The sequence below is a fragment of the Morone saxatilis genome, unplaced genomic scaffold (genome assembly GCF_004916995.1).
Source record: "Morone saxatilis isolate NCDOM2014 unplaced genomic scaffold, NCSU_SB_2.0 Contig18, whole genome shotgun sequence".
Classification (NCBI taxonomy): Eukaryota; Metazoa; Chordata; class Actinopteri; family Moronidae; genus Morone; species Morone saxatilis.
Window position 1 is genome coordinate 22,941,769 of NW_023339740.1, and position 18,891 is coordinate 22,960,659.

Here is an 18,891-nt window from a genome sequence, read left to right on the forward strand (position 1 = left end):
TGTGTGTGTGTGTGTGCCTCTCTCAAAAAGACACACGGTCAGACATAATTGAAATAATTGTCTTGTTCTACTTTAATTTGCTGAAGTCATGCCAACATCAAAAACATTAATGTAATCACCTTGCTGGATTTTTATTTTGTCTGGTTGTTTTTCCTACCCCTCTGACTTCATCCTTTTAAGCCGCTTATGCCAGACCTCTGGCCCACTGCTTAAATGAAGTGAAATGACAGAGTGTGTAGAAAGAGGTTTGAGCATGTGAGACCACTGCCTGTTTAACTTTGCATAGCTCTGTAGCCAGCCAGCCAAGCAGACCGACTGGAAACACAGCTACACAGTGGGCCATCAGGCGAGCTGCTCTGCTCCTCCAATGCAGAATCCTCCAGCCTTAGTAACACTCCACATGCCAGTTACATAAGTGAAGAGAATTCATCTGACGGTACTGTGTGAGGTGTGAGATTATAAACCAGGCTTATGGCACAACACTCACACTGTTTTGCTTATCTCAGCAGAGTCAGCAAGATGCCCCACGATCCCAGTCTCACATACAGCTGTCTGGAAAATTGTGCGGGGGCCTGGCTGTAAACTTCATGCTCAAAGGTGCCCCGAGGCAATTTTGTCCCCTAAAATGGCCACAGGAAGCGGCTATGTTAGCGCAGGATGGTGAAGGTTGGGGGATGGGGTAAGTGGGGGGAGTCGGTCCTGTCAGGCCAGGAGAGTGATGAGAGGAGCCAAACCAGAGGTCTTGCAGGTGTTGGTGCCTTAGCGGGCCACCGTTTGACTGAGTGCCTCAGGGGAAGAGGAGAGCCTGATGAAGAGGATGTTGGTGACCTGTCATACATCACATGATGGATGGAGAGGGAGGCTCAGATTGGGGGGCCTACAGTGGCTACTACTGCAACTTGCCTGCAAGTAAGCAGAGCACTAGAGAGGGATTTAAAAGCACAGAGTGTAAGAAACACCTCAGGGTAAACTCTTAGAATGTAGAGAATGCAGAAAGAACAGAAATATACAGAGAGGCAGAAGAAAAACTGAAAGTATAGCTGTCCTGTTGTTTTGAGTAATGCTTTACAGTGCTTGGATTACATTTTTATAATGATTATTTGCACAGTGCCTTAGTTTTCATTTGTTGTGGGTTATATGAATCAGCCCCTGTTGCTGTTTTTTCCACACTGCCTGGCAGTATTGTACATTATACATCGGCTTCTAACAATTTGTTATACATGGAAGGGTTGGGCCATATTAATAAATCCTCTATCACCTAATTATAATATAATTGTATATCACAACAGGGACGAACCTCTGTACATGCGTCACTACTCTCTCCCTGCCATCAGGGATATTCAGCTCACCTGCTCTGACTGGCCCCCAAATCAGTCAACCACTCTTTCTCCCTCCCCTGGCTTTCATCCTGTTTGATTTTGTTGAATTTAGTTCTTCTTTAGTTCTTTTCTCTTTAAACTATGTAAATTTAGTTATGTATTTTTAGTTATAACTCACACGTGGTCTCGCCTCTTTACCCAGGTTTGTAGCTGGGGTGTGATATTATATATACTACATATACTATGCAATATATATAATGTAATATAATACTTTTCTGAAGGAGCCATTGAGAAAGTGCCAGTCCAGCCCACAGTGCAACCAAAGGGAAGTTTACATATAAACAGTATGAAGATGACAAATTCATATAGTTTCAAGGTATAATGTATCATCATCAACATTAACACATTTCACAATTATAGTCTTTGGAAACTTTTGGACCGCTACTAGAATTTAAAATTAAGTTTGGTGAGTTTGAACAATATTCAAAGACTGCCCTCCCAAGAAATATGAGAACATCAGCCCAAAAATGACATTTACATTTAAGTGACAAGCCCTCTAGTGGCCATAGGAATTATGACTTATAAGCAAAGGGAGAAGTATTGTGACGTTATTGAGCCACAATGTCTGCTGAGGCAGGAGGTAATGGGGGTGGTTGGATAGGTAAACAAAACATCAAACAGAGGCAGCTGTCCACTTCTCGTTTCGTACTCACAGTCAATATTGGTCTCTTAACCACGACCATCATAGTTACATAACATTATGATATTTCCATAATCCTATACAAGTTGTTTTTGTACATAAACCTAACCAAACCATTACCAGTGCCGTGTCAGATTAGAAAATGCTTCTACTATATATTAATCTGGAGGGCAGTTATAGAGGATGTAGCTGCACAGGATGCTGTAAGTTTGTAATGGCTAAACAGGTCAGTCAGGTTTACGGGTTAAGAAGTAGTTAAAATAACCTCCTACTTTTGAGAGTAAATAACAAACAAACAACTTATGCCTTTTTATAAAGTAAATTCTAAAGGATCTGTTCCTCCTCTACTTCAAAATGTTCAACTCGTTACACAGTAAAGATCTTTGGATTAAAGCATGTTGCCGTACCGTACAGCAAGTGTCTGGAAGTCCCATGTGTATCTATTAGAGACGAAAGAAATGAAGGTGTTCAGCCTAATAAAAGTGTTACATGTGAGAAGCAGCGATTGCAGTCTTTTGCACACATTCCAAGCATACATGTGCATGCAATGTCTTTCCAAATGTCTTTGGGGAAAATATGTACAATTTCTGCATTTGGTCTTTCTATGAGATGACCCAGTGCACTGAACAAGGTGTCAGGGAACAGCTCCAGACCTGATGACATATTCCCTATTCAGAGGACTGTTAATTAAGTAACAGTCAGACAACAGAGATAATGACCTCCCAGTAGACTTCCCACATGCCTCAGGGAGAATGCCACAGAATGAAATGTCGCAATAGACACCAGGCGTTTGTTTGCTCATATTCACTGTGTTTGGAAAAAGAACCATCAAAAGGAAACAAAAACTGTTCCATATACAGCCATGTTACTTCAAGGAATAGTTTCCCAACAATCTGGGAAATATGTTTATTTGCTTTCTTTGTAAAGATGTTTGGATGAGAAGATTGATGCCACTCTTGTGTCTGTATGGCAAATATGAAGCTACAGCCAGCACACGGTTAGCGTAGTAATATAAACACTGGAAACAGGGAAAATCACTGCTCCAGGCCAAGACATAGTCCAGCATGTAACCCCCCGTAAAAACCACAACATGTACTCTTTACACTTTTTTTATTCAACAAACAAGGTGTAATGTGTCAATGAGCTTTAGAGGTGCTACTGGTAGATTGAAATTGGTACCTTTGGACAGAACCTCACAGATAGAGATGTAACTGGCATGTGGCTCTATTTTTTCATTTAATTCTTAGCAAGAAAGTCAAAATAGTTTTTCCCAAAATGTTGAACTAATCCTCGTGTTTCTTGGTGGCTCATGCTAGAAAACATGTTGTGGGTATAAATTTATTTTTATTCAGTTCTGTCTCAGAAAACCAGCTAATTTAAAATAATCCAAAGATTCCATTTTAATTTCAGTATGCAGTTTTCATGAATAAAATTCAAATTGATTAGCATATTAAAATAAAGTATTAAATATAATAAAATATTACATATTTAAAATAGCACATTTAAATCTCTTTTTTTTTAAATAACAGATTTTAGAAGTACATGAGGTGCAGTGAGGGAAAGTTGGTGCACCACGCAAAAATTTAATTCTCTTTTTTTTTAATTAAAAACTCATGAATATAATTGATAGTAGATTTATTTTCTCTTTCTATATTTTTAAAGATAATTTTTTAGGGCATTTTTGCATTTACTGGACAGTTGGATAGCTAAGAGGCAGACAGAAAATGTGTGAAAAGAGAAAGGGGTATGACATGCAACAAAGGTCCTTACCTCGAACTGAACCAGTGGTATTTTGGTTATGTGCACAGTAACCATTTGGCTCCCGAGGCACTCCATTTTCCATTTCCATTTCTTTATTGCTTACAGTGATTTCAGTACTCCACTTTAGAAATGACATGATTTCTTTTCAGTCTCATTATCTTACATAATCAGTTTCATAAATTGAATGAGTGCATTTTTCAGTAGCATACAAACAACAGAAGAAATTTCAGATGCATGACATGTGCTTGTGTGTGAGAGCGAGTTGTGTCTTGAGCTTGGAGTGTTAATCTAATTTTGTGGCTTCTGAGTGAGGTGTTGGTCTAAGTGAGGATGTTAACAGTCTGTCGCTTCACTAGGGGTGCCAGGCACTGCTTCTGTCACTGCAAATATTTTTTCTGAGCCTCCAGTTTTTGAGAGGAGGAGTACTGCTGATGCCAGGTGAAATGGCAGCAAGGTGCTCAAGGATTCCTGTGGGTGACCTTGTTCTCTTCTGACACATCCTGTGCTGTCACTTCATGCAAAAATGACATGGTAGCAGAGAAGAGCAGATGATATTCAGAGGTCTTTGAGTCTAAAGCAACACTTTAATTTAAAGGGATCCATCTGTTTGATTAGTCTACTCTGATCCAATTTGGAGGAAGAATACAGCTTACAATATAAATGACAGGAAATAAATTAAGGACATTTTTTTGCCATCACAATGACTGTACTATAGTGGAATAAAATGAAGAAAATTTAACTGAAATTGTAAAAGTTGAGAAAAGTGAGAGATTTGTGAAATATGACCAAATGTCCCCTCTTTTGATTTTCTATTGTTAAAAGACAGTTGCTGTACAGTATGTTCTGGCTGTAGAGGAATAACCTACAAGTGAGTGGATGGCTGATTGGGCACAATAGAGCCCACTGAGTCCTCATCATCACAGAAAAATGAGGCCTGCTACAATAGCAGTGTTATCTGTGGGGAGGAGAGATGATAACTCTGATGTGACAGCCTCACTAACAATCTCTGACAGGACCCAGGAAGCCACAAAGACCACACTGTATAACTGTACTTGTACCACAATGAACAGATCAGAGCAGTCTGTTTGTGTGGCTTTGTGTGTGCATGTTTTTTTCCTATTATTTATCCAGTGAAGTGTGACTGAGCATGTTTACTCTACTGTCTTACAGTCAGACACACAGTTCACACCTGGTAGTTCTACTGCTACAAACATCTACTGCTGAGGACTGTTGAGTACCGATTGTTAAGGCATGATGTGGGCATGTGTGAGTTACAGAGAACTGTAAGAATATTATATCATGCTTTCATCATCAAAGAGACAGTTTCATCATCACAAATGCAACGTTTTTAGCCTGCAATTAAGGGTTCAATATGCTGAGTAATATTTGATATGGATGTGGTCGTGCTCAGGGAGATTTTGAGAACAGGAAAAGATCAAAAACTAGTCAAGTCAAGTTTATTTTTTAAAGCCCAAAGCCCTCACATGTAACGTCTCAATGGGCTTTAAAAGCCCTCAACATCAATGATTCCTGACCCAGCCCGAGCTCTCAAAGAAAACAAGAAAAACAGCTAAAAAGAAAATAACTGCAGGAAGAAAAAACAAAAAGAAGGCACCTGAGGAAGGAAATTCAAAGAGAAAGATCCAAGACATAGAAAGGTAAAAGACATTTACAAAAGAGTAACCATGTCATTCGAAGGATATTGTTTAAAAAACTTACCAGTTATCATGGCAGGTGTTAATTTCTGTCTGATTATCAGTCACATCTTTTCTCCCCTCGCTTTGTATTGGCTCAGGATTTGCTATTTTCTGAGTTGTCTGCCTCATATCTGAGGCTGAATCATCTGCATCAATACAAGATGTCAACAAAGAATAAGAAAGAGACAGTTTTCAGTCATTTTGAAAGGTCTTCTAAAGATCGACTGTACAGCAAATACTATGACTCAATAGAGTAAACATCACTGGAAAGCCAGCTGACATGCCACAGATAGGTTTGTTTAACCAACAGTTTGATGAAGATGTAATTACCAAAAAGATGGTATGTTGTGGTTGTAAGACAAGGCTATTTTACTGATTTGAAGCTAACTGTGTTGAATCCTGCTACATCCCTAGCCTTCAAAAAGCATATGGAGCACATGTAGTTTGTTGAAACGGCCTTGTTTCCCTCTTAATTCCCTTGTGTGCGAGCTGAATTTGAACAAAAAGAATATTCTGGGACAGTTTTGAGATGAAGCTGCCAGATTGGGCCTTGGTTCCCCGGCCTCAGTCTGTTTGTCTGCTAGACCAGCTGTGATGCAGCCCTCTTTGGAGAGGCAGACGGAGAACATGCAACCTTTATTCTGAAAAGCCAGGCCCGTCGGGATGACGGCTCCTAAAACAGAGTCAGATGGCAGCCAGGACTGTGGACATGGGGGGCATTTTGATGTGAGTCACAGCCTCCAAAACCTGAATGACAGTAAGTTTAGAACACAAAATAATAGGTTTGCTGTGGTGTCACAATAATGTCATGTGTTGGTTCCTGACGTGAGTTGAGCAGAAAAAGAGGATTTGAGGGCTGAGAAAGCTTGCTGAAATATTCCCAGAGCTCATCATTATTCTATCACCCCTCTGTAGTCAAGTACATTTCCCCTGTCTATTAGCACATACAGTACTTCTACAGTAGCAACAACTCATCTTTAGTCCCGCTGATTGGTATTCATAGCAATGCAGAAAAGAGCCATGCTGAGCAGAGTTTGGTCTGTGTGTGCAACAGAGAGGGAAAGAGACAGAGAGAGAATAGGGGAGAGAAATGGGTGGGGGAGTGATTACTTCTCTGTAGTCAAACTGTTTCAAAGCCTACTCTCCCCTTTCTGTCAAGTGATGAGGCTCACACTGAAGCTGAGGCCAGGCAGACACCGAAGATCTCTTCCTGTTTTCCAAACTCCTCATCATGTTCTTTCAGAGAAAAACTTTTTTCCCTGCTTGTGTACGACGACTCTGAAGTCTTCCTCTGCCTCAAACTTTGCATGAACTTCCTTTGTTTTTACAAAGGCTTCTGGGAGTTGAGAGCAAAGGCGAAATCTTTTCAGATTTTCTTATGAAAATCTCTGGCGCCTCACTTTTGAGGTTGTGGCATTGCGCATCTTTGGTGAAAAGTTTTTGAGGCTTGTTGAAACTGTACAGACAGTCGAGCATGAACATAGCATCCATCATCTGTCACTTAGCAGTTTAGATTTCAGATTTGTTGCTTCAGATGAATGAAGACAGTGATGACAATGAGTTCAGCTCAGTCCAGCTTGTTCTTGGTATTTTTAACAAGCTGTTTTCACTCAGATTGGAAAATAATCAGAGAATCAATCTAGTACAGCATTGTGCTCCCTTTTCCACACCACAGTTTTAAGTGTTTCTAGGTTAAATATGCCTCTGTACCCTAAATCTCAATTTACCTTTAATGATTGAAGTGGATTTCAAAGAAGAGATCAGAGTTGAAAAATCTGTTTAACTTCCGTCCTCCCCCTCAGCTACAATATGACTCTCAGTGATCAAACTGGAATTAAAAGGTGAATTAACAAGGATTTAAACACTAAGCTAGACTGAACATGTGGTCATACATGCTGTACATACAGGCATAGACTGTATGTATAATGCTGTGGATAATATGGCAACAATGAGTGAAAATCACCTGGTATACCAAAAAATATATGTGGATGATTTGGTGAATTTTGAGTTTATCCAAAGGGCTTTGAGAGGGTTTCATTTATATGACCTCATCCAATCAGGAGGATGCTTAAGAGTAACCCAGTGTCACACAATCTGAAAAAATACACTACGGAGCAATACATTTTTGATTGGAATGGTGATGGTTTTAACACTGGATAGCTGTGGCCTACTAAAACTGACTCCTGACCTCTTCCATAGAACAAAACCATTCATTTGGTAATGTACCTTTAATGTACCAGTTTGTACTTAATATGTATGGCCTATATACTATGTTTTCATATTAATGTTGTTTGCGTGACCTTTAATGTGCCCTCATGGAATAAAAAAATTGTATTGAACTGAACTGAACTGAATATATTTAAAGGAATCTAGTATATAAAATTAAGCACTCGAAAGAAAATTAAACATATGCTATAAAAGGGTAAACGTTTTGTCAAGTAAAACCAGTTCTATCTAGTTCTGTGGTATTGATCACTTTGTGATGGTACATGTCACTTGAATTGATTTCATTTTAGACATAAACCCTAGAGAGAGAGCACCACTATGTTTTTATTGACCCTTCATGCCTGTGCCTCTGCTGTTGCAGGTAAAGTATTGAACACGGACCTGCGCCACTACCTCAGTCTGCAGTTTCAGAAGGGCTCGCTGGACCACAAGCTCCAACAGGTCATACGGGACAACCTCTACCTACGCACCATCCCCTGTAAGTACACCACACAAAACTGCACATGTAACTAGCATTCACCACTCTCAAAGCACCTACAAGCACAAAGCAAACCAGGAATGTACAGTATGACCTACTTTCAGTGCATATATGCTTTTATCTGAAGCACCTTATGGGAACAATGAGGATGCTCTGTAAGCCTCACACAGCTGGAAATCCAACCCGCTAGAGCAGCGTTAATGTGTTCCCTTACTTACTTCCACTCACACCGCACACAAACACATACATTCTTACTGCACTTGCACATTGTCATCCTCTCACAGCTCTCTATCACACATTTTACTAAACACACACACTTCAATGTCACCATAGCAACCCAACCAAGGACATCTCTCTAACCCCCATGTAACTTATTTACTTTTGTACCGTATCATCACAGTGATCAAAGTCATATTCTTTCCATAAATAACCCCGCGTTTTCCCTCTGCTGCTCTGCTTTCCCTCACTGACATTCTGCTCAGCGGGGCCGTCACCAACCATTATTTTTTGCTGAAATCAGTAATGGAGTGGTAAATAAAAAGGTTGGTACTGTGGACTGCCAAGAATCACTGCAAAGAACAGCAGCTGTATACATTTTCAGCGTAATAGTAATTCAGACCTAATGGAAATGTCCATTGATTGCACTATTTTCTTAATGAAATATTAGCATTGCAAAACAGCTGTTGATCTAGCAATCTGTTGAATTGCTCATGATAAAAGATACCGATTTTAAAGCCTGATGCCCCTGTATTATTTTTTCTTTTTTTCTTTTTAGATTATTCAAATGGTTTTATAGGCTTGAATCTTGTAATCTTTTAAGTGAAAGCATGCAAATTACTAAAATTAGAGTGACAAGGCTGTTAGTACAGTAAAGGTGCAAATTAATATCCTGATTAATGTTTGTGTGGGTTGCAGAAATGCAGGTTATTTGCCACAATAGTGCAAAGTGTATCTGTCTGCTGCTAATGCAATTTACACTCTGAATTTCCATTTATACACAAAAATGATTGTCATCTTAAAACGGTGATTTTTATTTCATTTATTATAAGAAAACAAACTAAATTCAAGACCTCTCTGATACATTCCCTCATAAAGTAATGCTACTTGATGTTTAAAGAGATAATGCAGGAGAAATGACAGTGGTACAGGATCTGTAATTCTGAAACTGTGATGATGTTCACACAGATATTCTGGTCTAAATATTTACCACGTCCTGTTAAAGAGTGACTCTGCTCAGAGGAGCATCATAATTGAGTGTAGTCAAGGTTTTAGTCACATGCAGAGCGACTGCTCCTGAGGCGATGACAGACTCTTAGGCACAGCACTGTCACAAACAAGCAGCATCTCTGCTCTCTACCCCCAGGGGCTGCAAGTTGCTTGTTCAGAGGGGACTTGCATGCACAAGTGTGACATTTTTTTAGGATGTAAGCTGCTTACCTTTCATGTATATTTAATTTGTTTGTTTTTTTGGGTGTGTTTGGATGTTTTTAAGTCTTGGAGAGGGAGAGAGTTACTGACCCCTCCACCACCTCTTCTTCCCTTCTTTGCTTCATTATCACTGTCTGTCTGTCATCACTTCATTTACTCACAATTTCTTTTACATACCTGGCCGTCACATTCTGAGCTTTACTATTTCCTGGCCAGTTCAGTCCAACTTGAATTGTTATTGAATCTTTCTTTTCGAAGATCAGTTGCACTGTAATATCTCATTTTAGCTACAGTGGACAAAGGATGATTATAGAGTTCACAAAACCCATGCCATCAGTGAGTTCTCTTCCAAGGACACAGCAACCTGTCTTTCTTACCTGATCTCTCCTGCACACACACATGCCCACTTGCATTGCTTTCTGTCACCTACATTCACCTGTACACACACCCCAATCTTAACTACCACTGCGAACATGGCTTCTATTTTTTTCATTTACAATAGTGGCAGTCGTTGAGGTTTTATGGCCCGTAACCACCATTCATTATCGGCAGCCAGTGGGCTCGCTCCATGAGTCTGACTCTCTAATCCCCAGCTTGAATTACTGTCTTAATGAGCAAGAGACCAGGACTTGCACAGTGATGGCACCTCCATCATTCACTTGCACGCTTTCAGTCTCCCATCCTCCAACCTCTTTGTTTCACTTTCACTCTTTCTCTGTTTCAATTACTCTTGCCTGCCTTTTTTTTCTTGGTGTACTCGGGTTTCCTTTCTGCACCTTACTTCATGTTTATGAGTTGATTTCATTTACAAAAACTAGAAACGTAATAGGTATTTTTAATTAAGTGGATTAACCATTGTATTATGCAAACAAAACAAAAAATTCAATAATTACAGTAAGATAACATGTTCCTTTATTGATCTCCCACAGGGGAAGTTCAAATTGGCACAAAGAAAGAAAATAAAATACAATAACATATTAAATATATAATTATACATTATACAATATACAATTAAATAGAATATGGTAAGCCTGTGTATGTCTACATATGCAGTGTTTATAAAAATGCAGTTTTTATATTAGATTTAGATGTTTAAATGAAAAATCTAAGCTACAATGTAAAATATTCACATCTCAAAATCAGGTGCATTAAGGTCCATATATCAATTTTACCGGATCATCTAAGCCATAACAATAATTACATTAACATACAATATACACATTACTACACATATTTCCTCAGAAACTTTTAGAATATTTACAAAATGCAAAGTCGGAAATCCAAACATCCACTGTGTTTGGGAGCATCAATTCAGTGTGCATCAACTTGCTCAAGAATGAAAAGAATTCATAAAAATAAATAACTACATGCTTTTCCAGGTCCATTTTATGTTATACTTACTTCTGCAGACAACTGGCCAAACTGACACCACTGTGGTTAGAGTAGACCGCAATGCAAAGCAGACATAAGACAAGGTGCTTGTTGAGTAATGGGCTTGTCATTTGCTTTTTTCTCAACTCCCAAAACTCACTTTATCTCCTGCTCTTACCGCAGTTATTCTGCTCCAGCAGCTTCACCCTCTAAACGTGCTGCTTGACTTTTATCTTCATCTTTTTGGCACTGGAATTTGCAACGTTTTTTTTTTAATTATTATTATTGTGGAAAACTTGAGGTAGAATTATACAAGACAGTTTGAGGTACTAGTGGTGTGCCACAAAACTACAAATTACAATACAAAAGAATTTCTTGAATGTGCCCAACATCACAAATTGCTGATAAATGAGCATATCTGAGGGTGGATTTATACCCAAAATGTGTGTGACAATCATGCAGACAGCAAGAGGATTAGCAGAGGGAGTTTGTGTCACTGTGCCAATGGTCCACTTTACTTAACTACCAGCCACACTGCTGTACTCTCACACAACTGCAGCTAATCTGTGCTGTCCTACCAACACTACAGGGTCAATTCTGCAGAGCCACAGCAATTTGGGCCCATAATGAAAGTATTAAATTCTACTTTTAGGCCAGTTATAAAACCTAAAACAGGACTGTTCAAATTAAAATAAAGAAAGAAAGAATAAAGACAGGCAGTGAGTGTGGTCTGTAATGGGGGATAGGAGAGAACATGTGGAGCTGGGACACAAAGAGAGCAAGGTCTTTACTGTCTGTGTGTGTGTGTTGAATCCTTGAGTCTCCTTCACTGGCTCTTGGGATGGGTTTCATCTCATTTGGACTCTTACGAAAACACTGAAGGAGGCTCTCAAGAGCTCTGGAGAGGACAAAGGAGGAGGATTTTTCTAAGAGCTCAGGGTCACACACAGTCCTTCGACACCCCGCTGAGATCAGAGATGGGCAGAAAGAGTTTGATCTCACACAAATGCTCACTCTGACTCACTTATCGACTTTTGTCCAAACCCTCCCGTCATGGCACCCACTTTTATCAATGGCTCAGCTGTGGACACAGTGAGCCAATGTAGGTACTTGGACATGCATGCATGGCAAACTGGCATTTATTGCCAAAACTGACTGCATCTGCAAAAAGGCCAACCAGAGACTTTTCTGGAGAAAATTGAGGGATTTTAATGTTGACCGATTGCTCTTTCTTTAATCTTTTATCGAGTGAATTTTAACTTTTGCAATGATTGATGAAAGATTTGTTGGTTTGGCAACCTCAGCATCAGTATCAAAAATAGGCTGGGGAAAGATTAGTTAAACTTTGCCAAAAGACCATTGGCACCAACCTGAATAATTTTGCCCATGTTTGTCAAGTTAGAGGCTTTAAGAAGGCAACACCCTCTTCATGCAGTTTTGACTCCTGCCATCAGAGAGGTACACTTTCCCTCGGAGGGCCAAATCAAACAGATATATGCAGTCATTTGTTCTCTCAGCAGTTGGGCTCCTAAACAAGCTGCTGTAGACCTAGTTGCTATTGCAAACATACTTTAACAAGGACCGATGGACTCTTAGTGCTTTTATAGCTCGTTGCTAACCCTATTATGATGACATCTACTGTATGTGTTTATTATAAAATGTATTGTGTTTTTTATTGGTTGTGTTTGTGTTGACTACTGTTTGCAGACCAAATTGCCCGTCGGGGACAATAAAGACCATCAAATCAAATCAAAATCATGCACACACTGACGTAGGTACATGTGCACAGAAATGCAGGGATGAATTGGTACATGGATTGGACTCATACAGCTGTACTGTACGGTTTCTGCCTGCTTAGTTTCAACCATTTCAGTTCTGGGTTCCTTCTTCTCCTTATACTCCTTCTCCTCCATCAGTTTATTATTAAATATAGGATTAAAGACAAATGGTAGAATATGTATATGTAAGTTGTTTTGTACTTCTTGTTAAATCTTAATAGTTAAACTCTTATTTCACAACACGACAACAGCAGAGGAAGCTATGTGACACAGCTTCGCCTCAGTGTCTTAAAAGCAACCACAAAAAGAAAAGAACCAAAAGACTTTGGCTTTGTAATGGTCCGCTTTCCTCTCTAGTTCCCTCTTTCTTTCTTGCAAAGCCCTAAGCCATTTTTTTTTTTTTTTTTTTTTTGAAGTACCAACATAAAACTATGCATGAAATCTCCATGTTAAATTTATGGCCTGCCATTTCTGACTGACTGGATTGTGACATCCTCTCAGTCCAGACGGTTTGAAAAATAGGTCTCTACAGTGCACAGGCGTGAAACCTTGCAAGACTAAAATGACAATTTGTTTTAGTCCAGGATAGACAGACTCATGTAAACTGTGGCTTTAACCACCGTGCATGGCCGTAAAATTAAAGGAATAGTTTGACATTTTAGGAAATGTTTGAAATATTTGCTTTCTTGCAAAGAGTTAGATGACAGGATCAGTACCACTCTTATGTCTGTCTCGTAAATACAAATCTGCAGCCACTAGCTGATTAGCTTAGCTTAGCTTAGCATAAAGACTGGAAACAGAGGGAAACAATCTGCGTCATCAGTTTAATCTGTTTAGAAATTATAAGTTTTGGCTTTATTATTACATATTATATATTGTGAGGTTGCCAGGCAACCAGCGCAAACTCTGAATTATCCCTTTTGCGCTTCGTTTTTTCATGGATTAAATAAGCAAGACACAGTATAACCTGTTAATAGTGAGCTTTAAAGATGTGGGTCCTGTTTCCAGTCTTTATACTAAGCTAAGCTAACCAGCCGTTAGCTGTAGCTACATACTTTCTGTTCAGACATGAGAGTGATATCCTCTGATATATTTCTCTGTAAGAAAGCAAGAAAGTGTATTTCCCAAAATATCACTAATACTGTAGCATGTGCTGCATTTCCCAATCCGAAATTCATTGGCTGTTCTATTACCAACACTGTGTATAACTTTGTATTCTGACGCAAAATCTTTTTTTCCTTTTGATAAAGCCTTTCTCATCATCACTCCTCTTGTCTGGTTTAATTAACTGCAGTGTATCGACTGACCCTTTTTCAACATACACTGAACATTTAGTTTGAAAGACCAGCCTCCAACAGTTTATTTGAAAGCATATCTTAAGTGTCAACGGCTGTATTTAAAAGGAAAGTACCACTAGATGTTACAAAGTTCTGCTCTTAAAGATTTGCTGCTTTCTCTCGGATGTACCCTCAAAGCTCGGCAAGCCCTCATTATATTTCCGCCGACTGATCCACAATATAGGGTGCTTATGGTATATATCTGTGTGACATCTAGGATGATGGCTCGGGGAGATACTTGGCAGGTACATAACTGTGGCTCAAGTAATTGGGCTACAGGGGACATTTTTGAGTGAGCAAAGCCAGCGACGGCAGGCAGACAAGTTGGTAATGAGAAGCAGCAGAGTCTGGCATTCTCACACACGATGCAATGTCAACAGCTTTTGGTGACATAAACTGTGGTATCAAGGCGCACTGTGAAAGGAAGCTTCTCTGATGGTTTTTTTCTTTTCCAAACCATGCTTTTACACCTCTGTGCGGGTGCAGAGAAGCTGTCACAGTCCAATTAAGCGAGAAAATATAAAAGTGGGAAAACAAAAGGGAATGGCAACATAAAGCTATTTAATAGGCCATTGGGCCAACACAATTTGCACAGCAGCTTCACTGCTAATTGGCACAGACTCTACAAGTGTCAAGAAATCTAAAGATGCAACAGTGTATTTCAATGAGACCATCATAATTGTATCAGAATATGCTTTTTAAGACTGTTTCAATGCAACAGATGCATACTGTTATGAAACAGTAAATGCCCTTTAATGTATAATTAATACAAAACAGTGCTGCTGTTTGTTGCTGTTGTATGCAGTTATGCCAAGGGTTTCTTCTCCCTGTTTGCGTCTCCTTCTTGTGCTGCTGCAGGGCTCCTCAATGCACTCTCTTTTGCTCCAACACTAAAGTCGGGTTGATTAGAAATTTCAAATTCCCTGTTTTTATGAATGTTTATGACTATTTATGTTAGCCCCTGCAATTGACTGGTGGCCTGCCCGGATGTTTCTAAGCCTTGCTCCTACCCTCACCCCACTGACCCCCCTCCTCTCCCAGCGGCCCTGAAAGGGATTCTGATCTGGAGAATGAATCTGCTCCATAACCATGGGTGACAATAAATTTAGGTGACAGAGATTGTCATGGAATGTAGCACAGATGATTGGTTCATGCTGTGTGCTTTGTTCAGCCTCCCATGCAATAAATAACTGCTGTCCTGTGTCCCGTTCAGCTGAGGTTATTTCTATGGAGTTTACAAGTTTGGTGACACGCCACCTAATTAGCCTTGAGTGCAGTAGTGGCACCGTCCTATTTATGTATTCATGGAAAATGGTTTACATAATACTCATGCTAATGTAATCATTTGGTGTCCATTTGTGCCATGTAGATATTCATCCCAGAAGAAAAAAAAAAACCCGTCAGTATTGAAATAGACTGTGGCTTCACCACAGGAACAAAATCTGCACTCCGAATGGCCTCCTGTCATTTGCATTGGCACTGCCCTCTGTGTGACTGAGTGAACTGAAACCACACCAGGAGGTTACATAACCCATTGCCTCCATCATATTTCATATCCCTGATTTACTTACTGTTTTCTTCATTTCAGCTGTAGCCAGTACATACATCATGAACCTCCCAATAATGACTTGTTAGCAGAAGCTGCAGTTACTCATAGAGGATTAAATGAATTACGCCCCTCAGTGCTCTACAGCCCTTCATCAATTATCCATCTTTCACAGGATGGCACCAAGGTCTTTTTGAGTTTTCGTTCCAAAATGAGCTATCCTTTTGAAAAATGTGCTGCAGTCTTGTAAAGATATAGATCACAAAAACACTGTTACAACTGGATTCTCTGTGTCTTATGAATCATGAATAAGGAATGTCGGTTAAAGATAGTTCTAAAAAATGTATATGCGTAGTGAAATAAATCTTTTTATGTACGCACACTTATTATGTATACACACATAGACCAGAAGACAGGAAGAATATGCTCGATAAACAACTAAAGCTGAGTGGTTGTACTTTGCTTTTGCTGTGTGAAATCCTTGAAAGTGTTTGTGTTTTACTTCACGAATTCGCTTCAGAACCTGTGAGCTGAGAAAACTTTCAAAGTTCTTTCAAATGTAGTCATTAACCTAAAAACAGCCCTGTTTCTTAGATTCTCAAAAGTTATCTCCACCCAACAGCAACATTTTCTACACTCCTGTCAAATCTACACTTGTCTACACTTGTGTCTTTTATCTAAAACATCATTTGTTTATGCATTTTTCTTTTACTTTTGTTTTTCCAGGCACCACGCGGCTTCCTCGAGACGGAGAGGTGCCAGGAGTAGACTACAACTTTATCAGTGTCGGAGACTTCAGGATCCTGGAGGAGAGTGGACTTCTACTGGAGAGTGGGACCTATGATGGTAGGTATCACCACGGTGTTAGGAATATGAGAAACCTGTGTGTGTGGCCGCATGCATTTATGTATACAATTCACACTGATAGCTCTCTATAATGGAGTGAGTGTAAGCTCGATAGTCATAGTCATTATGACTTACAGCCTGCCTTAGTGAAATGTGACAAGCGGGACGAAATGTATTGATCAGTGAAACATGATCAAAGACTTGTTGGAAGTGACAGTTAGATTAGCAGCAATTCTCGCAGCCCTCCAGATGAACTCCAAAATTTAGTTTCTCTGTGTGTAGAATGGGCCAAAATGATAGACAGTATTAATATTTAAACATAAATGGAAATACTGTAGAAATCAGGACAAGGGTGTGACCTCTTTTGTCAGCAGAGATTAAAATAAACCTTACATTTATCAAAGAGTTTGTCCAGGCAGCTTTTTTAGAACTAGAAATAACCAGCAGATGAAGACAGGTGCAGGTATGCAGGTGAAGATTTACTGCAAATTTTTTTTGCAGGCATTCAAACAGTTAATGCGCTAAACAATGAATTACAAGCTGTAGCCACCGTTGTGGTTATAGGTTTGGTATGGCAAATGTAAGAATGCTACCAACTACATGTTCATACTTGCAAAATAAAGTAAGGAACAGGCTTTACTTGTTTCCTCTATATGAAGTCTCTTGAAATAAAAGAAAATCCACTAAATTATACGGTGAGCACTTAGAAACTTTCTACAACTACAACACAGATTTTACAGGCTCTGTCTTCTGAAAATTTGCTCATCCTGTATGTGAATTAAATACACATGCACATTTGTGGTCTGTGTCTGTCTTTAAATTTGCGTGTATGCTCATGCTTGTACATAATTGATGGTTTTTTATGTGCATATGCATGTGTGTTGTGAAAGCATACATTCTTTATTTGTCAGTACCTAGGACGTACTTCCCTCTGTGTGTTTCTGTGTCTGTGCCAGCGCATCTTTGTCAATTCTTGCCAATATGCACTAGATATTCACACAAGCAGCTGTAGCACCTGATGGTGACCTTATGTAAACCAGTCAACCTGCTGATCCCACCGGCTGGCTGCACAGTGACACATCAGGAGGTCCCACTTGTGTTCTTACTCTCAAGTCATGCTTTATTCATTGGATAAACCAGCCTCCTCTCTTCCCTCCCTCTCACAGACACAACCAGTAAGCTTTGGCCCATCACAAGCATTCACGACTTGAACGTTTTTAGCTTTTTAAAGTACCCGTCCTCCTCTCAACTGTCTTCACTCTTAAAAAAACTGCTTTTATAAATGTTAATTTGACAGCACCTGGCTGCAGTAAACATGTCAGTGTCAGTGACTGATATTTTACAATAAGTAGACAAGTATGTTTACACAACGAGGGATATTTCAGCTTGGTGAGCAGCTAAAGTATTTACCATTCCTAACACCTTATACTACAATGGAGCATAAGCAGTTGCCCTGCATTGAGAGGTCTTGGAAAGTCAGACGGTCGCAGCGTATTTGTGTCATGAGAGGATTGGAACAGAGGATTTCTCTCACATTGCACAATGATTATGGCAATAACATGATAATCTTCCCGCTCTCTTTAAGCTCATTCTTTATTACTGCAAATCCAGGCTGCTGTGAAATGGGAGAGGATTTTTTCTAAATGCTTTAGGAGCAACCTCTGGTCGCGTGAGTGGACCTTCTCGGCATCGTTCTCTCATTCACATTCAGCTGCTCCTTGTGCTTCCTATATGGAGAATTAAAAGATAAAGTGAAATCCTCATCCCTAGAGAAAATGCCTTATGGCTGAGAGTAGCATGTGTTTCTGCATATGTGAATTTGTAGAATTTTGTGTGTGTGCGTGTGTCCGTGCGTGCGTGTGCATTTATAGATGGTGAAGTGCATATTCTAATGAATGATGGGCCTGTCGAGGCAGGTTCTTCCAACAGTCTTTGATCCCTATGATAAGGTGTCAGTCCCACTCCCCACCCCTCATCCTGGTAGCATGGTGACAGATGCAGATACACACACATACTGGTTTGAGCACACACTTGCACATCCTTGCACACAGAACAAATTCCATCCCTCCTTGTGTCAGGATAGATCATCTAAGAATTCAAAGATCAGGTTTCAGGAGCTGCCAAGTCGCCCACAAGCTGTCCTTCATCTGTGAGCTAAAGCCAGACAGGATTTACACCTTTTATAGAGAGGTTGACCGTGGGTAGAGAGGGAGAAATGGTGAGTAAACTGAGGAACAGTATATAATAGAGAGAGAGTTGATATAGAGGTGTGCTGAGCTCCTCAGCTCCCCATGGAAACCCCCTATGCAGTGTGGAGGCAGGACTGCCTTGACTGCGCGCACATATGTGGATTAGCTTCTCAAAAGTTGGAAGTTTTAGTATTAGTATCCCTGAGAGAGAGAAG

At 39.8% G+C, this 18,891-nt stretch overlaps 1 protein-coding gene across 1 annotated transcript in view; it reads left to right on the forward strand.

The window, feature by feature from the left end:
- Nucleotides 1–18,891, forward strand: part of LOC118327693 (membrane-associated guanylate kinase, WW and PDZ domain-containing protein 3) — a 118,641-nt gene that overhangs the window by 70,597 nt on the left and 29,153 nt on the right. The window contains exons 2-3 of the mRNA XM_035661111.1: nucleotides 8,065–8,181; nucleotides 16,368–16,487. Of these exons, the coding sequence (XP_035517004.1) occupies nucleotides 8,065–8,181; nucleotides 16,368–16,487 (237 nt within the window). The remainder of the gene's footprint in view (nucleotides 1–8,064; nucleotides 8,182–16,367; nucleotides 16,488–18,891) is intronic.